General features: G+C 31.4%; 2 protein-coding genes across 5 annotated transcripts in view; one reads left to right on the top strand and one right to left on the bottom strand.

Moving 5' to 3' along the window:
* Positions 1–25,813, bottom strand: part of LOC115876959 (phosphatidylinositol 4-phosphate 3-kinase C2 domain-containing subunit alpha) — a 103,584-nt gene that overhangs the window by 13,413 nt on the left and 64,358 nt on the right. For all 3 annotated transcript variants that reach the window (XM_030893005.1, XM_030893004.1, XM_030893007.1), the window contains exons 18-26: positions 24,763–24,988; positions 21,681–21,842; positions 21,464–21,623; positions 21,193–21,408; positions 20,988–21,143; positions 17,952–18,102; positions 17,734–17,881; positions 17,293–17,540; positions 12,901–13,101 (exon numbers count right to left, since the gene is read on the bottom strand). In XM_030893005.1, coding sequence (XP_030748865.1) covers positions 12,901–13,101; positions 17,293–17,540; positions 17,734–17,881; positions 17,952–18,102; positions 20,988–21,143; positions 21,193–21,408; positions 21,464–21,623; positions 21,681–21,842; positions 24,763–24,988 — 1,668 coding nt within the window. The remainder of the gene's footprint in view (positions 1–12,900; positions 13,102–17,292; positions 17,541–17,733; positions 17,882–17,951; positions 18,103–20,987; positions 21,144–21,192; positions 21,409–21,463; positions 21,624–21,680; positions 21,843–24,762; positions 24,989–25,813) is intronic.
* On the top strand, positions 2,302–5,644 carry LOC115876960 (probable serine/threonine-protein kinase DDB_G0276461). 2 transcript variants are annotated; one of them, XM_030893008.1, is made up of 2 exons: positions 2,302–2,562; positions 4,296–5,644. In XM_030893008.1, the coding sequence occupies exons 1-2, from the start codon at positions 2,430–2,432 to the stop codon at positions 5,210–5,212; spliced, it is 1,050 nt and encodes a 349-aa protein (XP_030748868.1). In that variant the 5' UTR covers positions 2,302–2,429; the 3' UTR covers positions 5,213–5,644. The 2 variants fall into 2 exon arrangements, with proteins under 2 accessions (XP_030748868.1, XP_030748869.1); XM_030893009.1 differs by having other exon boundaries at positions 2,361–2,562; positions 4,305–5,644.

The raw sequence follows: 25,813 nt of genomic DNA, 5'->3' as shown, positions 1-25,813 counted from the left end.
GTGTTTACCTTTTTTTTAGAATGGGACGAACTGTAAATAATTCTTAGGCTACTAGTTTTATACATACCTATATACAGAGTGACCCAGGCCTCCAAAAAAGCTTTTTACCTATTACGTTTTTGGTTTGTAATTTTTATTTCAATTTTTTACATAAGATGGGGGCCATTGTAACGCACATTTTCAAAATATTTTTGTCAACATACAGGGTGATTCAAACCGCTATACATATGCTTAATACAGTTCATGAAGATTGGGACATTTAACTAAAATTTGATTGTCTGATGAAGCTACCTTTAAAAGTAATGGATTTGTAAATAAACGCAATATTCATTATTATGCGACAGAAATCCCATATTGTAGCACACAGATTTGATACTTTTAATGATAAATGCCTTCTATTGAGAGACTAAAAGGTAATTGCCTCGTATCAGAGCCATCATAATACAAGAAGAAGACCGAAAGTCAAATCTTGTCTTATATTTTCAAAAAAACACAATTTTCTTATTAAATATTGATTTTAGGTATAGGAAGTTATTAATAATACAAGATTAAACAACTATTACACAGTACTTTACAGGAAGCTATCGATTGCGAACTAACTAAATCGTTACTAATTACTAATTTTAAAAAGTTCTTTTTAAGATCAAAAAGGTAAAACTAAAAACCTAAATTATCATTTGAGATTAAACGGAAGTTCTAAATAATGTTGCCTATTCTAAACAAGAAAAATTTATTTATAAGTTTTATAACATCTCTAATTAAATTTGGACGAAAATAATATTTCTGTTTGCTGTAGGTAATTTTCTCAGGGAAAATAATGTAATAAAAATGACTTTTAAGTCAAAAAAGTCAAAAGGACAAGTTATTCCAAAAAAGGACTGTCCTTTTCAAAAAAGGACAGGTGGCAACCCTAGGTATTTCTGGAATGGAAATTTAATGGCAAATCTACAACTTTAGTTTGAAAATATGTTCCGGCCAGCTATGTTTACAAAACTGTCTAAAATGTGCTTTACCATTGCCTCCATATTCTGAAAAAAAATTGAAAGAAAAGTCACCAACCACAAACCTAATATAGAACTGTTTCGGAAGCCTGAGTCACTCTGTAAATATTCAAAAGTAACTGAAAGTTTATATAGAATTAACTGAAAGTTTAAATTGAAAGTCGACGTTGGAGCGATTTTCGAAAACTACCTACTAACGTTTCAACATAAGTATATGTGGGATATTAATTATATTATTATATTAGACCTTATAACAAAACTCATCTGACGAAAAAGTATTAATGTAGTATATTAATATGGAGTAAACACTTTACTAATTACTTTACTTTTACTTTACTAATTAAATTCGTTCCAAAAAACGATACGCTACTGGCCATTAGAACAATCCAAATGCGCCTAGTTGCCGGGGTCGGAAATTTTAGACTTCTCTGTCTCTTCTGTCCTTGTTTGACACATTGGAATGTTTGATAAACTACCAACGAGTATTTATGAATGAGATGTTCGGTCTATATTTATAATGTCTTTGGATAGTACCATGATCTTAGGAAATTAGCAGAGATAACTTGGGTCCGCATAGCCAACAATAGGCAACAATGGGCTCAACTACAAAAAGAGTATCTAAGGGGGAGGCTAAACCATAATTGGAAATGGTTGAATAAGCTAATGAATGATGATATAATATATATAAAACGCTGTAATTTCACAGTCAATTTGATTCTTTTTGACAATATTTTTGATAAAATATAACAAAAAAATTATTTTTTTATTTTAAAAAAGTCGGTGGTGCACAGGCCAAAATAAAAAAAATCGCAATTTCAATTTTTTTGATAATACAAAAATATTTCTGGTGGACATTAGGTTATGCATACATTTTGTGATTACGGATCAAAAAAAATATTAATATTTTTGTGCTTTTAAAATTCTGAATTAAAATAAAACCATATTACATATTCGCTTATTTTTATTATTTTCTTACAATCCAAATATGAAAATCTATATTTAGTTGTACATAACGTGAGTTGTTTGTACCTTGAATGCTTAGTTGCCTTATCAGGACGTATTTAGATAGTTACGCACAGCTAAACGAATCCGTATTCTATCTAACATGTATTTTTTTAAATCTCAATAACCATTATAATAAAATATCGCGAAAAATAATTACCTTTTAATGAACAATTGAAATTTGAAAAATTATTTTTAACCTATGATATGGTAGCGCGATAATGTTATTTGTACTATTTGTAAGAGTTTAGATAATTCTGTAGGTAGGTCTTACCTATCATTAAAACAAAAAAAATCGTTTAAAAAGATAAGGCAAGATAACATATAGAATACTATCAGAACCACTGATAACTTTTTTCTTATACATACACCGCAGTTTGATATCCCGAATGCATTGATTTGCTACTTTAACGTCAGATTTTCGTTATGGGGCTTTTCGGAGGTTTTAGAGCAAAGTTTACAAGGGAATCCACGGCCAAACCATCCAAAAATACACAAGATACCGGAGTTGTTTGTGTGGGATATAGAATTCGATCGGAGTTTGACGATTTGCCTTCAAGTAAGAATATTAAATTACACTCACAGGCACAGAAAAGAGGCATCTTAAAATTTTGGTGTATTTTAAAGTTCAATATATTTTGTTCTAGTTGGCCGATTTTGATGATTTTTTAAGCAATATATAGCTAAATTATTTGACTCTTTAGTCTCTCTTTCTAAAATAAAAATAAAGTTTCCATCCGTGAATTATATGAAGGAAAACAAAATGTTGATACTTTGGTGAAAATTTAAAACACCCTGTGGAATATGTTAAGACAGCAAGGGATTTAAAAATCATCTAGGTACATCCTTTTTCGATAGTTTTTTTTTTGGTTCATCTCTGATAAACTGATTTTCAAATTCCTTTCTTTTTTAACATATTTCAAACTTCCACTAAAATATCAACACTTTGTGTTCCCTCGTATAATTGACAGATAGAAACTTTTATTTTTAATTTAGAAAGAGATACTAAAAAGTCAAATAATTTATCTGCAAATTGTTTAAAAAGATCATCGAAATCGGTCAACTAGAACACAATACAAGGTGTATTCCGGAAACTTCGGCAGCAAATAATACTGCAGATAAAAATAAGTAATCATAATCCAATCGTTTGAAAAGTTCATATAAATATACGTCCTAGAATGATCAGTTTCCGATATACAGGGTGTAAAAGTTTCATTTTTATTTCGATTTTTTTCAAATAATTTCTGAAGTAACGTCAATATTTGGATGAAAATTGGTGTCTGGGAGTTTTTTGACATAAGAAATTTGATTTTGATATCAATATCACTCCTACTTGTAGAGGGCGTTACCTACTTATTTTTTAACTGGTTTGAAGAGTAATAACTTTCCGTCCGTACCTGTATAAAAGTACTGATTAAAAAATATATTATATTAACGACGTTTTTTACGTAAAAAGGTCTTTTGGTAAAAATCGCTACAAGTAATGGTTCTCGAGATATCTGGAATCGAAAATATCAATACCTGTCATCATCGACAAAGATTAAACATGTTGACTACATAGTTAATAGACTGAAATCCTAAATTTGAAATTATTTTGTGTCAAAAATTCAACAGAAACTGTTTATCATATTTATTTCGAAGAAAAATTTATGATTAATTTAAAAAAGTTTCCAAAATCATTTCTGTCAAATAACTATCTACTCAACATGATTATTTTTGTCAATAATGACCATGAATTGATTATGTCAATTCTAAATATCTTGAGAACGGTTGCACGTAGCGATTTTTACCAAGAAACATACATTTTTCACGTAAAAAATCACGGAATTATATTAATATATAATATATTTTTTCACTCAGTAGTTTTATACAGGTACGGACGAAAAGTTATTACTCTTCAAAACAGTTAAAAGACATACATACATGCAAGTGGCGCTCCCTACAAATAGGAGTTATATTGACATCAAAATCAAATCTCTCATGTCAAAAAACGCCCAGACACCAATTTTCATCCAAATATTGACGTTACTTCAGAAATTATTTGGAAAAAATCGAAATAAAACTGAAACTTCTACATCCTGTATCTCCGAAACTTAGCATTTTAGGACATAGATTTATACTAACTTTTTTACTTATTTTTATCTGCAGTATATGCTGCCGAAGTTTCCGGAATACAGTTCGGACTACCGTGTATATAACTTTAAAATACATTAAAACTTTAAGGTGCTTGTTTTTTGTGCCGGTGACTGTAGGTACAAAATTAATCATAGAATTGATAATATTTTTAATTAGATGCAACAGCTACTGTAAGAGTACCTGCCCTCAGGCTTCAAAACTACAATGAGGAACCACCGAGTGAAGACATCCCTTCAAAATCATGTCCTGATTCGAAAAAAGAAAAATCCCCGAAGAAAAAACTTCCGCCACTTCCAGACAAATTTTATGCTAATCTAAATGACAAATCAAGCAATAAAGTGAAGTCTAGTGCTACTTCTAATATAGTAAACAAACCAGTTTCGACTGAAGATATACCTTCGAAATCATCTCCCAATTTGCGAAAAGAAAAATCTCCAAAGAAAAATCCTCCACCACTTCCAGCCACGTTTCATGTTAATCAAAATGACAAATCAAGTAATAAAGTGAATACTAGTGCTACTTCTAATACAGAAGCCGAACAAGCTTTAACTCAAGCAGAATCAAAAACAAGTGAAGAATCAGAATCATCTTATGTGAGAGGAAAAACAAGTAGTTTCAACCCTAACCCAAAAAAACAAACCAAATCAATTCTCAAAGCTACAAATTCTCCTTCCAAAGAGATTCGAAGACCGGTAAGCGATGGTAGCGTTACAGTAGCAACATTAAAGGAATCGAGAAGCGTCAACAGTTCTTATGCTTCGCTATCTTATACGAACCACCAAAACACCAGTACAACTTCAGGGTCACTGACTACATCACGGTTTGTATCAGAAGATCAGAGGGAGGAAGTAGCTACACTGATTCATACAGAAGTAACAGAAAGAAAAATTGTTAATAATAATTCTAATTATAGTTCTACTCCTAACTTATCATATGGAAGTAGATTGAATAATACGAGTAGTCATGCGGCTAGTATATTTTTCGATGGAGATGATGAACCAGAAATAGAACAGAGACCTAGAAAATTGGATTACGAGACAGATGATGACCGCAGAGTAAGTGCTGATTGTTAGATTATTATGTCTATCCAATACTCTAAGTCATAATGAAGAAAAGAAATAAAGTGTATGGTGACTTGATTGTTTGTTAGTTCATGGACTTGAAATACTGTTTTTAGAACTCGTATGTTTTGCAAGAGATAGTTTCGAAGAAATTAAAGTTTGATTGCCAGAGATCTATTTTTCACATACAAAGTGGACAATTGTGCGGCTTATTAGTTAAGTTTTTTTTAATCCCAGTGATTAATCCCAAAGAAACAGACTACTCAGTGGATGTGCTTTTAGTAGAAGCCTTAGTTGAGGATATGTAATGTTTAATACACTTAAAATTGTTATTTACAGTTTTCACAAAGAATAATATGATATAATTTAATCTACATAACTGTAATAGTATGCTTTTGACAAGACTGATATTTATAATAAAATAAAATATAATTTTATTGAAATAAATATCTACTTTTTTCCCGACTCGACTGATGAAAATCATATACAGTGTGACAAAATTTTAGTAGCATGCCCTCAGCAGTCGAGTTAACTATCAGTCCTTAGGACCTATTTTTATATATTTGGCAAATATTTTTCCCCTCCAAATACTCATACCCAATAGAAATCGTTTCTTACTAACACTTTAATTAATCAGATACTAATTAAAACATACTTATATTTGTGGAGTTAAAATTTTTTTATCATAATTGGAAGGAATAGATTTTCTTAAACATTTTTTATACAAAACTACAAACTTGTACGCTTCTTTCAGGATTATTTTAGTTGTAAACTCCATCCTCTTTACTCATTATTTTCATGAATGAGCATTAATCCATAAAACTCTTTAAAATAACTACATATTATTTCGTAATTTTTGGGTTGAATTTGAATTATTTATAATTCATCTGTGATAAAAACTTTATCACAGGAATATTTCAAAATGGTGCAATTTTTAATGTAGATAAAAAATAGTATTGTTGTTTAGGTGTTTAGTCATTAAAATGTTTATTTTACCAGGTTGCACTAAGTTGTAAATTGATATATGGTTTGGTTTGGTTAGGTTATGTAAAATGTATTGTAATTATATACATTTTACATAAATGCATTCAAACCATAGACTGATTTACAACTTAGTGCAATCTGGTAAATTAAATATTTTAATGACTAAACACCCAAACAACAATACTATTTTTTATCTGTATTAAAAATTACACCATTTTGAAAAATTCCTCGGAATTCTACTTACTAATTCTACTACTATACGTTAATCTTGAATAATCCATTTTGAACTAATCTGGTTAAATACTTTGAAAATTAGACAATACCTAAGCTTAACAATTTTACAGTTTATATATACCGGGTGCGTCTCAGAAGTGGCTCACCCCTATAACTTTTTTATTTTTTCAAAAAACGAAATTTGGTATGTTAGTATATGACATAAATTAGGATTGATTGCCGTATTTAATTGTTTTCTGCCACTTCCTGTTTCACCGGAAATGACTACAACTTTTGATTTCGGACCCTCGATATTTTTTTACTTTATTTGATAGAAAATGACACTCTGAATCGAATGACATATAATATGTCAACTTTTGACATATTCGAATAAATTTCAATCTAGAGTGCCATGGCTGTGTTAAAAACACTAATTTTTAATCAAGGAGCCTCGGAAAATAGATTTGATCGTCTAATGTTTTTAGTGTCTTGTCCTGGCCGGTTAAAATATGCCCAAATCGTATTTTTAATCATATCTAAATTTTTTCAAATGGAACGGGGGTGGCTCATTAGCATATTTGGAATGATCCTCTGTTACTTTTTTACGAATAGTTTGCTACTACACACTTGTTTCGAGTCAAATTGTCGTTATGAACCGCATGTTACAATTTCAAATAAACCATATGCGAAAATATCAAAAGTTGACAAATGATATGTCATTCTTATTCAGAGTGGCACTATCGAATAAAGTAAAAAAATACCAAGGGTGCCATTTAAAAATATTAACTAACCTAAAACTTGAAGTCATTTCCGGTGAAGCCGGAAGTGACAGAAAACAATTGAATATGTCAATCAATCCTAATATATATCACATACTAACATACCAAATCTCGTTGTTTTATCTGAAAAAATAATAAAATTATCGGGGTGAGCCACATTTGAGGGGCACTCGGTATAGGGTGACGACACTATCAATGTTCATTGATATCTCAGAAAATACGAGAGTCGATTTAATCGAATGAAAAAATCGTTCGCCAATGTGTACAGTGTGTCCCATTTTCATGTGTTTTATGAAGTACGTAGAATTCAGTGGCGTAACTAGTTTTTCACTGTATGTTGTCTCATACTTGAAATCTAACCCAAATTTGATTTTTTTAAATGGAATACCCTGGATATATATCTTATTTCATTTCCCTTATCATGAGCTTTCTAAAAATCATATACTCTAATATACTCTATATTTATTTTCATAAACAAGGTAAAAAAATGTATGTCTTTATTTAACTTGTTAATATAGGCGGTCGGTACAAATTAAGTAAGAAACGTCAAAAGTTGATGTCGTCCGATCGCGACCAAATTTGGTGGGTAGGCTATGGAGCAACGGTGTACACGGTTCCACCCTGCAAAGTTGGACACGACGTTTAGTTTACATCTTGATCAGGGTGGGACTAAGGATTTGATATTGAAAAAGAATGTGGGTCGATTTCGGCATAATTGGGGACGGGCTACAGGATGATGCCCGCGACGTTTCGAATTGATGCCTCTAAATAAACAAAATTATCAAGATTTTTCTTAATTATGGATCGACTGGAACCAAACTAGGCGCCCGAATAGAATCTTCAGATACAAATTTTGTGAAAGTGAATCAAATTATTTATTAATTTTTAATTTATTACTTTTTCAACATTTCAAACTACACTTTTTCAAATATGTCCTTCAAATTCTTCAATTTAATAGCTGTTAGTAAGAAGTTTCACTTCAAATATGCGCGCACAGTGTACACACAATTTCTTTATAGTTAAATTATGGTTGGTGCTAACCATTTTTACAGATACGCAATAATTTATATTGTTTTGGACTAGCGCATAGTTGCTTATCAATAATTAATTTTGTCCTACACAACGGGTATTGGTTTTCCAATTTTATTTACTTGTTTATGGTTAATACCTACCTTATCACACTTATGTCAGACTATCATAATCAATAACAAGGACAATTTAAATATGTGTAACACCTAGAAATATTAGATTTCTGAAATAATACATTTGTACCACAAAAATATTTTAGGTATTCTAAACACATATACTTAGTGCATTACAAAAATAAAAAAATACAATTTTTGATATTAACACGGCTAGTAATTTTCCTGAGTGACATTTTTTTAAATAATGCAATTTAGAGAAATTGCATTAAGGATTATAGTTTAAAGATATAACGGGAATTATGAATCACCGATATCTGATTGACATGACATATTAAAGTAGTACTGTAATGCTATATCTGCTTTGAGTATTCATTTTGATCGCATCAAGGTGGGTATACAAATTTAGTATAGCGATCACATCAATACCAGTTATTAAGTGAAATAAATTGTACCTAAGTAAATACATAAAAATAATATGGATATATTACCGCATCTTTAATCAGCGACTTTTAAAAATATAATATTTTTGAGTAGTTTTTACAGAATAGTTACAAAATTGTGTAGATATATTTAATGATTATTACCGTAGAATACTAATTTCACAATTAGCTTTACGTATTTACAAATTAAATTTAAAAGGGGTTTTGAGAGATAAAAGGTGAATTATAAAGTAAACAAGCATAAATTAACGAAATAAATACAGTTAGCAATCAAGTAGGTCTCAAAATGAATTTAAAAAAAAAACTAGTTGTTGGATTAAAAAATGTACAACTAGTAGACAGAAAATACATTCTCTAATAATAACACTGGAAATAGAAGAATACTCATATATTTGGGACAACTAATACACAGCTCGGGATCTCTAAATCTCTACTACCAGAAATCAACAGAAGAATTAAATTAGCATGGAGTACATGAAGAAACGAAATCATATTTAAATCTTGAATGCCACTTTATCTAAACAAGAAAACAATCGACCAATGTGTAGTACCAATTATGACATATGCATGCTAAACCTGGACACTTAAAACGGAACAAAAGGACAATGGAACGAAATGTACTGGGAATAATTAAGAAAGACCGTATAAGAATAGAGTGCATACGATAACAGACCCACATAAATGTAATGTCATCCACAGAATCAAATCCCTCAAGTGGCAATGGGCAGGACACATGGCAAGAAGCAAGGAACAGAGGATCATAAAAATTACAGCACGGTACTCACGAGGCATTAAGAGACCTAGAAGAAGACCAAATCTGAGATGGAACCATGGTATTAGGAAATTAGCGGGGATAACTTCGGTCCGCATAACCAACAATAGATAATAATGAGCCTAACTACAAAGGAATTATCTAAATATATGATGGAGTCTACACCATAATTGGAAATGGTTGAATAAGGTGAAAATAATGGTGATGATATAAGAAAAAATTACAACCTTAAAAAAAATTTTTAGAAATATTTTTAAATAATTATACTGAATACAGCTTTCTATAAATTATATTGTTATTGTAATACATTAAAAAAAAAATTTTCAAAGAATTAATAATTATAAAAACTAAACGTTCTCCAACCCAGTGTGAGTACATATCAATGTAAAACCTCTGACGAGAGGCAGGGGACTCAAAAAACTCACAATCTTTTATGATGTTTATTTCAAAATTTAATTTGATTTAAAAATGGGGCGACATGTTTCGGGATTCATTTAATTTCCATATTCAAGCCCATAAAGACACAAGTCACATCAGGAAGCAATACTACTCGGAAGAAATAAAAAAATTGGCTTGTTAAAATTCAATAAATAATTGTTCTCATTGTAATTGAAATTGGATTTTTGCAATTACACTGAGAACAATTGTTTAATGAATTTTAACAAGCCAATTTTTTTATTTCTTCCGGGTGGGGCTTCCTGATGTGACTTGTCTTTCTGGGCCTGAAGATGGGCATTAAATGAATCCCGAAACATGTCGCACCTTTTTTAAATCAAATTAAATTTTGAAATAAACATCATAAAATATTGTGAGTCCCCTGTCCCTCGTCAAAGGTTTTACAATTATAAAAAGTTAATTATCTGGTTTACTTTTCAAAAATGACATACGGTCGTAAAATTGGACATTTATATCTGATATTTTCCGGAGTTTAGTTATCTCAATACATTTTTTACATATTTAAAAACCTTTTTATTTTATCATGATAGTTATCACATGACGTATGTAAAAATTATTTCTTATCCAATAATATAACTCCAATTTTAGGAAACTTTCTTACTGTCACTGTATATAAATATAAGTTTTTATATTAAAAATAAGCACGTATCATAACAGTGTGATTTAAAAGAAAAAAAAAATATCATGATATAGATTTGATTACAAAAATTCATTCATTTGCTATGTCAAACTACACATACTAGATTAAAACAGAATTAAATTTCTAATCCTAGTTGAGATCAGCTATCTTATCGTTAATACCTTGCAAGTAAAAAAATACGCACTTCAAACTTTTCAGGATTAAAAACAGATATTTCATAATTGTTTAGTGTCGTAACATAAATTAGGAAAAATATTCTGAAATATGAAAGTTGAGTATCTACTGATTTAATTTTACACTGTATATTCAAGATAGTTAGAATAATATGTTTGCCTATTATTCTATCTTGAACACTTTTACAAGTTCCTCACAAATTTTTAAATAAAAGTTTTGTATCTTTAGTTTTTTTATCCTGACGAAGAAAAAACGTTACATAGTGAAAGGTTAAACAGTGTATGTGTACTAAACAATTTATATATTAACAATCTATAAATATATTTAAACAACAACTATGTTTTAAAAAGTAAAATGTTAAATATGTAACAAAATTAGAATATCTCTCATTTGATCATATTAATTGGTTTAGATAAGGCTATCAGCAATAATTAAAAATAATCATATTTACATATCAATCCAATATAGAAAGTGTAATGGTCAGTATCTATTTTTATTATATTTAAATCTTTGAATAAAAAGATTACCTATAAACATTTAGAGTAACCATATCAACATTTGTGCTCGCACGGCAACTACAGTATGATCGAAAAAAAAGTGAAGATCGCTGTTATTTTATATGTAAAATTTATATATGGGAAATGTCATCGATCGTCATTTCCCAGCAACATAAATGTAAAAGAATAATCTACTACTTCGATTACTAAGTCCACAGTATCTAAATAAATTTAGTGCACTTAAGAATAAAGTATTTTAATAGCCTTGGTACATTCTCCGCCGGTGCTGCTACCAATGGAGAATATCGTAAACAACTGATACACAGGATGTTCCAATATTCCGTGGACATAGAACTACTACGTATTTTTGAAATCAAAATAAGTTCACTATACAAAATTTACCTCTAATTAAACTTAAATTCTCCTCGTTTGTTCGCTAGAGGGCACCAAACTTTCAAAAAATAAACATATTTTTTCAGATATTTTAAGAACCGTTATTACAATTTGAATGAGATTTTAGGTGCTAAATAAACTTTTTAGATGAGTTCTACGGCAGCGAGCATAATTTTACGCACCGGTTTTGCTAGTGGAGTCATAATTGGAACTATTTCGGCTGCAACGAAAAATTTTTTAAAGGTACATAATTATAATTTTAGAAAATGTTCATAAAACATTTAATTACTAGTTGATTAAAAAGAGTATAACAACTCGCTCTCCTTTACGCGCTAATATTTTTTCAAAATTTTTATAGCATATTGTTTTATAGTTGCAATAATTGCACTAGTAAAAAATCAAATACTTAAATATTATGACAAAGCCACGATTTTAATATTATTTCAATGCGATCTACATAAACGGTAACGGGACTGCTTGAAATATTTTGTACCCGGCACTTCTAATTTCTGCCGTTCGAGGGCCGCAGTCGGAATTTTTAAAATGAACTGAAATGCACCAAACCTATAAATTGAATATATGTTGCCGTGCAATTGTCAATTCATAATTACTATATAAGTAAAGATGTCTAACAATAACTGGTCACTATTTAATGTTGAATAGATGCTTCCATAGACACTAACTGAAGTAAATGACTTGTTTTGAAATATTACCTTTATCCTAAAAAATATTTAGAAATAGAACATATTAAAAAATATCTAAAATTATTCGAAATATGATTGCTTAAGAATCAAAACAAAGCTTTTGGTGAGAATGGGAATAGTGTAAAAATACTAACAAAGCGAAAAAAATGTGTTAAATATTTGATTATATTTACTGTCCTCCATTCACGCAGTTGTGCAGCTCAGAACTGTTCAAGAACGAGATACTCTCCTTCCATTCAATTGAGTCATAAAGTTCAGAACTATTCCGCGCCGAGATCCCTTTTCCCCTCGAGCACCTTCCTATAAATTAGTACTCGGAGGCACCAGTCTGTCGCGCACAGCTCCTTTCAGAAACGTTCTCGAGTATTCCAGGGCTTAAAGCTCTGGAACTTGAAATTCGTGAATGGAAGACAGCAATTGAATAAATCGACAGTAAACATATGGCAAAATATCGAATTGAAAAACAGTTGGATCTAAAATAAAAAAAGTAAATTAAATCTTACCTGTGTAATTTCGCCAAGGGAAAATTTAAACAAAGCTTCTGATGTAACTCGCAGAATTCTTTATATGTACGCTGGATTTCCATAGGTTCAGTTTGATCCTCTCGATGTATTCTTAAAATATATACGTAATATTTATCAGGATCGTAGCGTTTTTTAAAACCCACTACTTCTACTTCGGTTAAACGTCCATCAGTAGCAATACTAAAAAAGGTTTAATTAATTTTATTAATTTTGAGATATTTTTATTATATATGTAGCAAAATAAAGATATAAAATTTAAACCATTAATTTTTCAAAAAAATATATTTCAACAAAAAATAGTGGGTAAAAATTAGACAGCCAGTCGATTTTGCTATTTCTTGACTACTCACGCTTAACCTGCTGAGCCTGTTCTCGTACACATGCAGATCATTCGAATCAGAGCACCAGTCTCAACATAGTACCATACGACCGAAAAAATAACGGCGTTAAAGGCCGCTGATGAATGACAATCGATAATAATTTTGGGAAGGTCAAGCTCTAGACGTCATTTACTTAGCCCGTACTCGTCGTTATTTTTTAATGGTGCTTACCGCGGTATTAATTTTCACTGTTCCTTTGATACATTTCTTGGTTTTTTTTTCGCTTATTATTCGCGATTTAACTTTTTAATAATACAGGTATAATTAATAATACAGGTGTACTACAAGTAATGCACAACAAACTAGTAGACAAATTAATACACAGCTCGGGATCTCTACTACCAGAAATCAACAGAACAATTAGGTAGTAATTAAGTTAGCATGGAATACTTATGGAAGAAACTCAATCATATTCAAGTCTGAAATGCCACTTTATCTAAAGAAGACAACATTCGACCAATGTCCTGTCATGACCTATGCATGCGAAACCAGAACATTGTAGCGAAAATGCAGGTCGCACAACGCTCAATGGAACGAAATATGCTGGGAATAACCAAAAAAGACCGTAAAAGAATAGAGTGGATACCAAAGTAATAGATGGCATCCACAGAATCAAATCCCTCAAGTAGCAATGGGCAGGACACCTGGCAAAAAGGACGGACAGCAGATGTACCACAAAAATTACAGCATGTTACCTGCGAGGAATTAAGAGACCTAGAAGAAAACCAAACCTGAGATGGTACCATGATATTAAGAAATTAGCAGGGATAACTTGGGCCCGCATAGCCAACAATAGAGAATAATGAGCCCAGCTACAAAGAGAGTATCTAAATATGTGAGGGAGGCTACACCATAATTGACTGGTTGAATAAACTATAACCTTCTTAAAACCCGCTGACCTTAAGAAGGTTGTAATTTATTTTTACAATGAGTAAAGATGATTTTTAAATGGTGTAGTTTAAACTTCGGGAACAAACAATTTTTTGGAAATAGATTTGTATCTGGAAACGTTCTATTCTTTTTTAATTTTTCTATAAACAGTGTTAATTTTTGAAAAGTTGTATGTCAATTTTTAGTAAATGACGTCTACAAAATAATCTTGCCAAAATTATTATCGATTGTCATTCTCCAGCTTTTTTTTATTATACGGTATTTATAAACGCAGCTTCAATGAAGCTTAAAATTGACGACTTATTACATAACATAAGATTAGGGAATTATCTAGGTAGGTACGAAAAGTTCCATTAAATGATAATAATAGGCTGTTTAATGAGTAGACTTAAAATCAAATTCTGAACAACTTTTCTCTGACATTTTCCGATATTTTGTAATCTAACCCCATTTTTTGCATATGCATAGAAGATTTTGGCCATTACAACTATCGTATGAAATAATTAAGCATAAAGTTTTTTCCATTATTTGAACAATAATTTTTTTAAAATTGAAAACAAGTCTATACATACAAAAGTGAGGTTAAATGACAAAACCTTGAAACAGGAAACTTTTTTAGAATTTAATTTTACCCTGTGATTTTACCTATACAGGGTTTCTCACCGTAGCCGTTCGTTAGAAGTTTTTGAAGTTAGGAAAAACTTAGAAGTTTAAAATTTTGGAACTTAGGGTTTTTTTAAATTTCCTTTCATTTAAAAATATTTTCAAGGTCATACCACTTCCGGTTACAACGGAAGTCGCCATTAACTTCCTTATTTTAAATGGAACACCTTGTGTATTATTTTATTTTTGGATTTCTAAGGAAATTTTATGATGAGTTTCATTAAATTTACCTATACCTATTTTCAACTGTTTCTCAGATATCTTGATTTATATGAAAATTTTTACAGTTTTACCCCTATTTTTAACAGTGGGTCTTTTACTCATTTTGAATTGGTGATAAACGCTTCTGCGGTAAATTGGAGCAGAGGACTAATACTTTCGAAGTCCATATTGACAACTAATTTATCGCATATAGGGTGTCCAAAATTTGATAACTGATTAAATTATTTTCAAACTCAAAAAAGTTCATTTTTTCAAATGAGATACCCTGTATATTTTTCGATAGTTGGATGCAGAATTCAATTTTGCATCGATTTGCTATAACTTTCCCTATACCCCTTTTCAACGGTTTTCTTGTTAATCCTTATTTTTTATTTTAATTCAATTTTTGGTAGAATCGACAATATCGTTTGTGCGTTTTTTAAAATAAAATAATTATATTAAAGTAACGAAATTGAATGTAATTAGAACATACTAATCAGAAAACAGGAACAAAACAAAAGTGAAATCATATAAAATATAACATAACATAACAAAACAAACGTATAACAGTAACGGTGAGGCATTAATTATTAACCACTAGACGTTAGTGTATCCCTACCGTAATAAAAAAAAGTAAACACAATAATTACAAAAATTATTGTTCGAAGTGACCGCTATTTTGGTTGAAACATTGAAAGCTCTGCGAGGCACTCTCAAACAGACCTCCGGATTTTGTCTGGGCATAGATTAAGTAAACACATGGTTAACACGGTTTAATAACTCGTCCCTAGTACGTACAGACGTAGAGTACACCAGCTCTTTTATACGCCCCCAGAGGTAAAAATCGAGGGGCGTTAAATCGGGTGACCGTGGCGGCCAGTTCCAGGGTCCTTGTGGACCAATCCAGCGATCTTGAAACATTAATGTCAACTGCTGGTGCATATTGTCGATTCTGCCAAAAATTTAATTAAAGTAAAAAATACGGATTAACAAGAAAACCGTTGAAAATGGGTATAGGGTAAGTTATAGCAAATCGATGAAGAATTGAATTCTGCATCCAACTATCGAAAAATATACAGGGTGTCTCATTTGAAAAAATTATTTTTTTTGAGTTTGAAAATAATCTAATCAGTTATCAAATTTTGGACACCCTGTATGCAATAAATTAGTTGCTAATATGGACTTCGAAAGTATTAGACCTCTGTTTACCGCAGAAGCGTTTATCACCGATTCAAAATGAGTAAAAGATCCACTGTTAAAAATAGGGGTAAATCTGTAAAAATTTTCAAATAAATCAAGATATCTGAGAAACAGTTGAAAATAGGTATAGGGAAACCTAATGAAACTCATCATAAAATTTTCTTAGAAATCCAAAAGTAAAATAATATACACGGTGTTCCATTTAAAATAAGGAAGTTAATGGCGACTTCCGGTGTAACCGGAAATGGTGTGACCTTGAAAATATTTTTAAATGAAAGGAACTTTTAAATAACCCTAAGTCTCAAAATTTCAGGCTTCTAAGTTTTTCATAACCTCAAAAACTTCTAACGAACGGCTACGGTGAGAAACCCTGTATACACTTTTAAAAATAGAGTAACTACTAGAAACTTCCAAAAATATTATTTTTTGAACATTTTCCAAGAATTTGAAAAAACTTTATTTACTAAAATTACACGAAAGAAGAAAACTTTCTAAAGCGGGTTATACAGTTGATAATTTTACTTGCATGCAAGAAAGGTTGGAGTAATTTTACTTGCCGCAACAAAGTTGCAGTTCACTTAACAGTCAGCAATTATTTCTGCATCCTGTGTTTGCACCTGTGGTACATTGACATTTCAAAAACACTATGTTGTCAGTTGAGACGCCGTATTTATTAGAAAAATATAAATAAATGTTAATTAATGTAAAATGGCAATTTTTTATGGCTCATGGCATAGTTGAACTTATAGTTAGAATTGCAAGAAAGGATCAGATGTTTTTGAACTTGCCGAAGAAAATCTTGCCAACTGTAAGACGGCCTTAATTGCTTATATTTTGTGATTTACCTCTTTTTGCATATGTAAAATTGATTTTTATGACAGCTATTACATAATGTTAAAATTAGTTTTATTATTTTTAAACTTTGTGAATTGATTCCGCATAATTGTTTTCTTTTGATAACCCAGTAATAACAATTTTTCCACCACAGATTGGAAACATAGTATTTGGCGCATATAAAAAATGCTTATATTTTTACCTGTATGTCTTTGGTACAAATGACAACAAATTTCCCGACTGATTGTCCGACGTGAATTTCAACTGAGCCAAATTTTGGGCTAGATTGTGCAAGAAGAAATTGAATTGTGTAAACTTAGTTTTTAGAGATTCTTCTATAAGTCTTGTAAAGTGAGCAGCGGCTTCGGGATTCGACATTTCTGGCAGCAAAGCCCTGTGCATATAACCGATTGATTCAGGTGTAATGCTACAAATTCCTGACGAAGTCATCTATAAAAATATAATAGATAATAGAATCTCTTTAAAAAACATAAATATAAAGAGGGAAATTAAAAAAAAAAACAACTTTGGTTGCACGTCATCAATGACACCATGCGTCGTCTTATGGAGTTTGCTGCAGGGTGGTCGTATTATGATGTGCAACCAAAGTTATTTTAATTTCCCCATATATATGACTACTTACCAGAAAAAGAAACAGATTTCTGTTATTTCTAATAATATTAAATGCTTGACAGCACAGATCTACAAACTGATGGAATTTTTCTGTTGGTCTGTCACCACCGTTGATTACATATGCCATATCAGATGTGAGAACAAAAGGAGCGCGATCCCTATAAGTTTTTAATCAATTAGAAATATTGAATATTAGATAATTTCAAAAATATAAGATGTATTGCTAACCTTTTAAAGTTACCAAACATTTGAGCATCGCCAAGAAACTTCCCAAAATCGATGTGGAATAAATGTCCAGATGTTTTTAGCATAATATTGTCATTGTGCCTATCACAAATACCCATTATATATGTAACGACGCAGTAACCAGCACAGGAAGCTAAAAGCAATGTTTTAGAGAACATAATTACAAATCACATTTGTATATTTGCAAATGCAAGATAATATAAAGAGGGTAAACAAATATTCCAATTCAAAAATATTAATTTATTACAAAAAATATTACAAAACACATACCAGGTGGTGCATCGTCGTCGTTGGAAACATCCATGCAAATTTTGAAATGTCCAGATATTGGCTCCCCTGTTAATTTTACAGAAAAAGTGTATGCTAAATACATATAGCAAATTTGAACAATTTTGAAAAAAAACGATTTTAAGTAATTTAAAGAAAAACTGGATCTATTTTTAAATTAAAACTGAACAGGTAACTATGCAAGAAAGAACAGGCAAATGCCGACGTACCTTAAATTGTCATCCTAGAATTTTGTCAATGTCAAATTGTATTTTCTAAACGTTAGGCTTTTGCCCCATTCGAACCAGTTTAAAATTACAAAAAATACATTTCGGTATTGTATACATTCGCATACATTACACGTAGTAATGTAGACAGGTAGAATGTCAAAATCATAGGTTGACAACTTAAGATATGTTGATATTTTACTAGTTTTGCATTATTACCTGTCCAGTTTTAATTTAAAAATAGATGCAGTTTTTCTTAAATTCCTTAAAATCGGCTTGTTCAAAATGGTTCAAATTGTATTCAGCATAGGCAGACCTTTAAAAAAATTACGACTTAGCTATCAAATTAATAGGGCAGCCAGTATTTGGACAGTTCAAAATTTGCATGGAATTTCCTATTTTCCAACGACGATACACCACCACGTATATAACAAAAGCAAAAATGTAATATAACATAAGCAACTAAACACTGAATTATAAACTCCAAAACTCATTAAGAATGGCGGGAAGGCGTTTGTTTATGGCTCAGGGTCCGAATTCTGGAACTTTGACATGAAAATGTTACGCTTTCAAAGCGGTAAGCGAAAGTATTCGATTAGCGGAACGCCAAGCAGTCGATTTTGGTATTCTCGTTGCCGTGGGAATCGTTTTCTGGATACACGTTGAACACATATTGGCAGCATCGCAAAATCTCAGGTATCTAAAGCTTGTTTCATATAGACGCGAATTGCGAATTGCGAAAAGCGATTCGCCAAAAAATATTCGCAAAATTTGGACCTATTTCATACAGTCGCGAATTTTTAGGGACATTTCATTTTTGCTCCACTGAAAGTTACCAAAAAAAATCATAACCTGAGATAACTTAATTTGTTTTATACATCTTTATTCGTGTTTACGATCTTTATTTTATATTTTATAGCATACAATATGAGTTTAAATTTGTTTAATGATTATGAATATCGATTACGATTGTGGGATTGGAACAGAATAAGGCGCAACATTGCCATTTACTTATTGTTAAAACGTAGAAGAGAACGGGTTTATAGCACAGGTTTATAGGTCATTTATGGGTCATTTGGGATTTGGGACATGTGAAATATTCAAATTTCGTAAGCAACAAGGTGCTTATCGCAATATAATTCAAGAAATAAGGACAAAAGATGAGAAAAAATTTAGGAATTTTCACAGATTGTCTGTATAGGAGTTTGATAACTTGGTTGAAGTGGAAAAAAATTGTCACCATGTATATCAAAAACATATTATGCACGAGAACCCATTTCAACTGGAGAAATGCTTTCAGTTACTTTGCGGCAGCGTCGTCAAAATAATCGATAACTGGATCACAACACCATTCTGCGTAAACGCGAACCTTAAAATCGCGCGAATATTCGCAAAAAGTTGAAAACACTTTAACTTTAACGCGCTAAGCGAAAATTAAAGTCATATACGCTGAGCGTCTAAAAGCGCTTAGCATTTTCTAAGTTACAGAAATCGGGCCCTGTAACGTCGAGGATAGCTGTGTTGTCATATTAGTATGTTACAGAATTCGAATTTTAGATATCATGAACAGTTTCAGTCCTGAACAAACATACTGTGCTGCGTCATTAGCAATTAAGTTTGGAATATAAACCAGATTTAAGATCCGTTTTGGACTTGGACTACCTTGAACGGAAGCTTTTCTTGGCAACAATGTGACCATGAAAACAGTGTGTCTAAAACATCAAATTATTACCTATTATATAGGGTGAATTACGGCGATGGCACGTTAGACCGATGATAGAATTTTTTCAAAATTTCGATTTTTACATGCTCCATCTATCTAAAATATTTTCAGTGTGTTACAATGTTGCCGCATCATTTGAAACGTGGTAACATCTTTCTTATTTTAAATGGAAAGCTCGGTATATTATTACATTTTTGGAAACTACTTTCAAATCTAATAATGTTTCCATTATCCTAACCTATAGTAGTTCCAATAGTTTTTGAGATAAAAAACAGAACATGTCTAAAATTGGCAAAAACATGATCTTGAATAAGCGTTGATAAAATCATGAACTGAACATTTTAAAAGTTAAAATTTGCATTACAAGTTAACGAAAGTCGATATATTTGTTCTGTCTAAACCAATTGATAGAGTAATAGACAGAGAGAGAGCAAAAAATTATTTATTTCTGTTTGATCCCTATGTATATTATTTAGAAGATCAAATTACTAATAAAATTGCTTTTCAACGATATACGTTTCTATATCTAAAGCTTCCGGTTTCTTAAGTAGAGCTATTTAAAAATTAATAATTCTATATTGTCAAGGTGTACGGCTACATCTGTCGGGGAACTATTGTAATGTTGGTACCAGTAACTGAGTTTTGGCCACACCATATGTATTGAAAAAAAAGTTAAATTCTGTTAAGTTTAATTATATATATATATATCCCTTGAAGAGACTAGACCATCCTATCATAACCTTATATTATCTTGCAACTGTAAATAAGTCGAAGTAATATGTTTAAGTTTTATCATCCTACCAGTAAAGTTTTGGACGGCTCTGCCATATTCAAGTTCTGACGGATTATGTTTAGCTAACCATTCAGCTATTGGCTTGTCTTTAAAGGAACCAGTTAGTCCATGTTCTGTTTGAATCTTTCTTAAAGTTTCCGCTTTCGTTACCATTTCGATCATTCCTAAAAAAATATTATATTACTAATCCATCAGGACATATTTAATGTTTACCTTTCTTTTTAGACGTTGGAATGCACATAAAAGCTACCATTTTTAAATCTATTCCATGTTGAAGCCATAACTTATCCATAAGTCTAATCATTTGTAAAGTTAACATATCTTGTTGCAAATCGTCGCCTACTTTAAATATAGCCGAGTAGATGGAGCTATCCTCCATTATAAAGTTAATTTTTAAAGGTAATGTATTTGAGGCAAAATAAAAGGAACCTATAATGTTTATATTGTTATACAAGCAAAAATAAAAAAGGCCTGAATTATGTACCTTTAACATCTATACCATTAACTCTGAGTGTAGGTGACAGAGGTAAGCTTGTCGGATTGTCATTCAAAGAACCATTAATCATTTCAAGATCTCGATGCATATGTACTATTTTTTGTGAATCTTTGGATTTTTGCACGACTTCGGCAGTATCGCTAAGTTGCTGTCAGGGAATTAAATAAGTAGCTTAAATGATACTTAATAAATAACAATGACTTACTTTCACCAGCAACTGTTGGGACATAAAGCATTTCCTTAATGATTCTCCGCACACGGCGAGTAATGCTCTTAAAAGTAATTTCATTCTCCTGTGGTACCTTACTTCGCTAATACTGATATCGTTTAAATCATTTTTGTTTTCCTTAATATCGAGACTTCCATTCTAAAAATTTAAAAAAATAAGATATTTTTTCAACTAATTTACTGTTCAAGGCTTAATATACCGGGTGTGTCTTAAAAGTGGCTCACCCCTACTTTTTTTTCAGATAAAAAAGCCAGATTTGGTATGTTAGTATATGACATAAATTAGAATTGATTGACGTATTCAATTATTTTTCAGTCACTTCCTGTTTCACCGGAAATGACTACAACTTTTGATTTTTAAATGGCATCCTCGGTATTTTTTTACCTTTTTCGATAGAAAATGACACTCTGGATAGAATGATATCGTATGTCAACTTTTGACATATTCGCTTAAAAAACATCGTATTTTTAATTTCATTCTAGAATGCCTGGCTGTTGTGCTGTGAAACACTAATTTTTAATCAAGGAGCCGTGGAAAAATATATTTGATCGTCTAATGTTTTTAGTGTCTTGTTAAGGGTGGCACATTAGCATATTTGGAAAAAGTATTTTTTACGAAAAATTTGGTACCACACACTTCGCATTTAGAGTCAAGTTGTCGTTATGAACCGCATGTTACAATTTCGAATAGACCATATGCGAAAGTTTGACACTTTGCCCCTTGATTAAAAACTGGTGTAAAATTAATGTTTTAACACAGCCATGCCATGGCATTCTAGATTGAAATTAAAAATACGATGTTTTTTAAGCGAATATGTCAAAAGTTGACATATGATATGTCATTATATTCAGAGTGTGATTTTCTATCGAATAAAGTAAGAAAATACCGAGGGTGCCATTTAAAAATCGAAAGTTGTAGTAATTTCCCGTGACCGAAAACATCTGAATGAATCAAATCAATCCTGCAACGACTTTTGAGACGCACCCGGTATAATAATATTTTTATGTAAATTACCTCTTTACCAGCCATATATACAAAAAATTTACGTGTTATTTAATACATATTTCTAAGGGGTCCAGACCAATCAGACAAAACAGAAACATTCATGTTTTACGACAAAATTGCGGCAAATCCAATACATTTCTGCGACATTTTTGTCTCATTTTTGTTTTGTTTAAAAATTCGGAGACTTCAATGTCCCGTCTTGAGTCGGTAAAGATCAAAGTGCCTATGTTTTGTTTGTATAATTTACAAGTAGTCGGCGCAGTATGGATGGTGTATGCTGCACACAGTAGGAGACCAGTGAAATCACCCATGGTTAATAAAGCTCATTCGCATCAACTAAACTTTTGGCTTTGCTGTACTTTTGTCCTTGCGGTGTGGACAATTTGTCTCAAGTTTGTCTTGTCAGAATTCCCCATTTTTTTGTCACAACTTTGTCTTGTTTTTGTCTCAAAACCGTGTTTACCTTTTGTCGCCTTGGTCTGGACCCGGCATAAGATAAATTGCTACTTTTGATCATATTAAATAAACACTGATTAATTTACATTTCGTTTGGTTAAAATTTTTTTAGTTATTTTAAAAATATTTCTAAAAACTAAACTCACCGGCAAAAAATAACCGGCCACTAAAAACTAGTCCCAATTTCAAAGTTGGATTTCTCGCGAACCACTCATTACATTTTGATGATTTTTTTTAAAATTGTAAATTAATTCCTTCTTAACGGATGCTATGTCAGAAATTTTTATTACAAATTTATTTTGAGCATATACAGGGCACAACAATAAGACGAAGTTTTTTGCCCGAACTTTGTAACACTCTGTAGGGTGCAGCAGCTGTACTAGCTATTGCTAAATCAAATCACATTGTAGCCTCATCTTTTGTGAGCATTTTGTTTTTTTAATCACGACAGTATCTCTGTTTGTATTGGAGATACGCTGCTCTAAAACCAACGTCTCGAAAAAATGCTTCGCAGGCAGAAAGTTTTATGTGTAAATAATCAAGGCGACATCATTGTCAAATTAAAAAATACCATTATCTGTGACGGATGTTGCTCGTATTGTGGCTTTAATTGAGGATGGCCGAAGTCAACGTTATGTGTCCGATACCCTGAGTATACCACGAACAACAGTCCAGGATGCCTGGAATCGGTATATGGAAACGGGAAATTTCACCAGGCGAGTGGGTTCTGGAAGAAAACAGAAGACAAATGCAATTGACGACGGCTTTATTGTCCTGAATACTTTATGAAATCATAGAATTGTAGCGTTACAGAATCAACATCTGCTACAAGCCCTACGCACGGCTTGTGGCACGGTTGTGTGTAACTCAAGTCAGTGGGAGAACAATCCGACAAAGACTAAAAGAAAACAGCTTGTCTGCAAGGAGGCCTGCCACAGGACCCCAGCTACTTCTAAGACATCGTCGAGCACGTCTTCAGTTTGCGCGTTTACATGTGAATTGGGAATTAAGCAATGGACTAACTAGTTTTCACGGATGAATCGCGGTTTTGTCTGCAAAGCATTTTTCCGAGACTGTCGTTTTAAAGCAGCGTATCTCCAATAAAAACAGAGATAATGTCGTGATTAAAAAAACAAAATGCTCACAAAAGATGAGGCTACAATGTGATTTGATTTAGCAATAGCTATTACAGCTGCTGCACTCTACAGGGTGTTACAAAGTTCGGGCAAAAAACTTCGTGTTATTGTTGTGCCCTGTATATGCTCAAAATAAATTCGAGATAAAAATTTCTGACGTAGCATCCTTTAAGAAGGAATTAATTTACAATTATTTTATTATTTATTAAAAAAAAATTATCAAAATCTAATGAGTGGTTCGCGAGAAATCCAACTTTGAAAGTGGGACTAGTTTTTAATGGCCGTTTTTTTTGCCGGTGAGTGTATAAACCAGATAATGATTTAAATAATCAATCCTCATTTTAATTAGTGATAACAAAAAATTTTGTTTAATAAAATTAATTATTGACTCTTTAGTGCAACGTTTTATGTTTCCAAAATTTACTTGTTTTCTACAATTACCAATATAAAATTTAGCTAACCTGAGGAATTGATCCAGGTAAATTATGGCTAAGCAACCAAAACAAGTAATGAGCAAATCTCGGTGATCTCAAAGCCCGGTGTAATATAAATTCAGCCAAAGAAGAACTTTCGTAAGTTTCATATCTTAATGCCACAATAAGTTGCGGAAGATAATCAACCAGTTCGTCGTTTGACAATGCCACCATCCATTTTACAGCCATTTTTCTTACAAACATATCTGGATATCTGCAGGACATGCATTAAAAAATTATACGTTTATGAAAAATATGTAAACTTTTATATAGGGTGTCTATATTCTGTAGACATAGAACTACTACGTATTTTTGGAAAACAGTTATCTACAAACGAAATTTAAAAGAATTTTGTGCAGTGTTGCCATTGTGTAATTTATATTGTAATACTTCCTGATAAAGCCTACCTTCAAATTTGCTACATCATTTAAACATATTAAAATAGATCAGAGCTCTTTTTTTAAACGTTTAAGTATTTAACTTCCCATGTTAGTTGGAGTTAAATCTTACTAGCTGAATTACAATCAGTTCCTGACGTTTGATTGGGCTTTGATATATACTTGCGTATGTTTGATGACACTGCAATATTATGGTACCATGAAGCATATCAATAAGAGGTACCATAATGTAGTACCATATTACGATACCATTTCCTGGCGTTCGATTGGGCTTAAACTTGGTATACTACGGATCGTCGATGACATTGCAATATTATGGTACCTTGAAGCATATCGAGTGGTACCATAATATAGTACAATATTATGATATCATTTTCTAGATTTTGATTGGGCCCAAATTTGGTATACTTGCGTTTCTGTATAAAGATTTGTTTAATTAATCATTTTAATTTATTTTACGAATTTTAATTTATTGTACGATGTCGTGACAGTAACTTTCATGCCGAGTATGATATTATTAATAATTGTACCTGTGTCACTTTTTAAAATCTACCTAGGTCTATATAAATAACATGGCAAACAGAAGAAATTTGTTATTATAGTATTTTTTTAGGAAATTAACATTTTTTGTACTGCATTTT

The sequence above is a fragment of the Sitophilus oryzae genome, unplaced genomic scaffold (assembly GCF_002938485.1).
Source record: "Sitophilus oryzae breed Bouriz unplaced genomic scaffold, Soryzae_2.0 scaffold_1441_pilon_pilon, whole genome shotgun sequence".
In the NCBI taxonomy this organism is placed as follows: domain Eukaryota; kingdom Metazoa; phylum Arthropoda; class Insecta; order Coleoptera; family Curculionidae; genus Sitophilus; species Sitophilus oryzae.
Note: the sequence above shows the minus strand (reverse complement) of the source record. Positions and strands in the feature narration are given on the sequence as shown.

Coding starts and splice junctions, on each gene's coding strand:
- LOC115876960 (XM_030893008.1), top strand. CDS start 2,430: ATGGGGCTTTTCGGAGGTTTTAGAGCAAAGTTTACAAGGGAATCCACG. Junction 2,563..4,295: donor GTTTGACGATTTGCCTTCAA/GTAAGAATATTA, acceptor ATTTTTAATTAG/ATGCAACAGCTACTGTAAGA.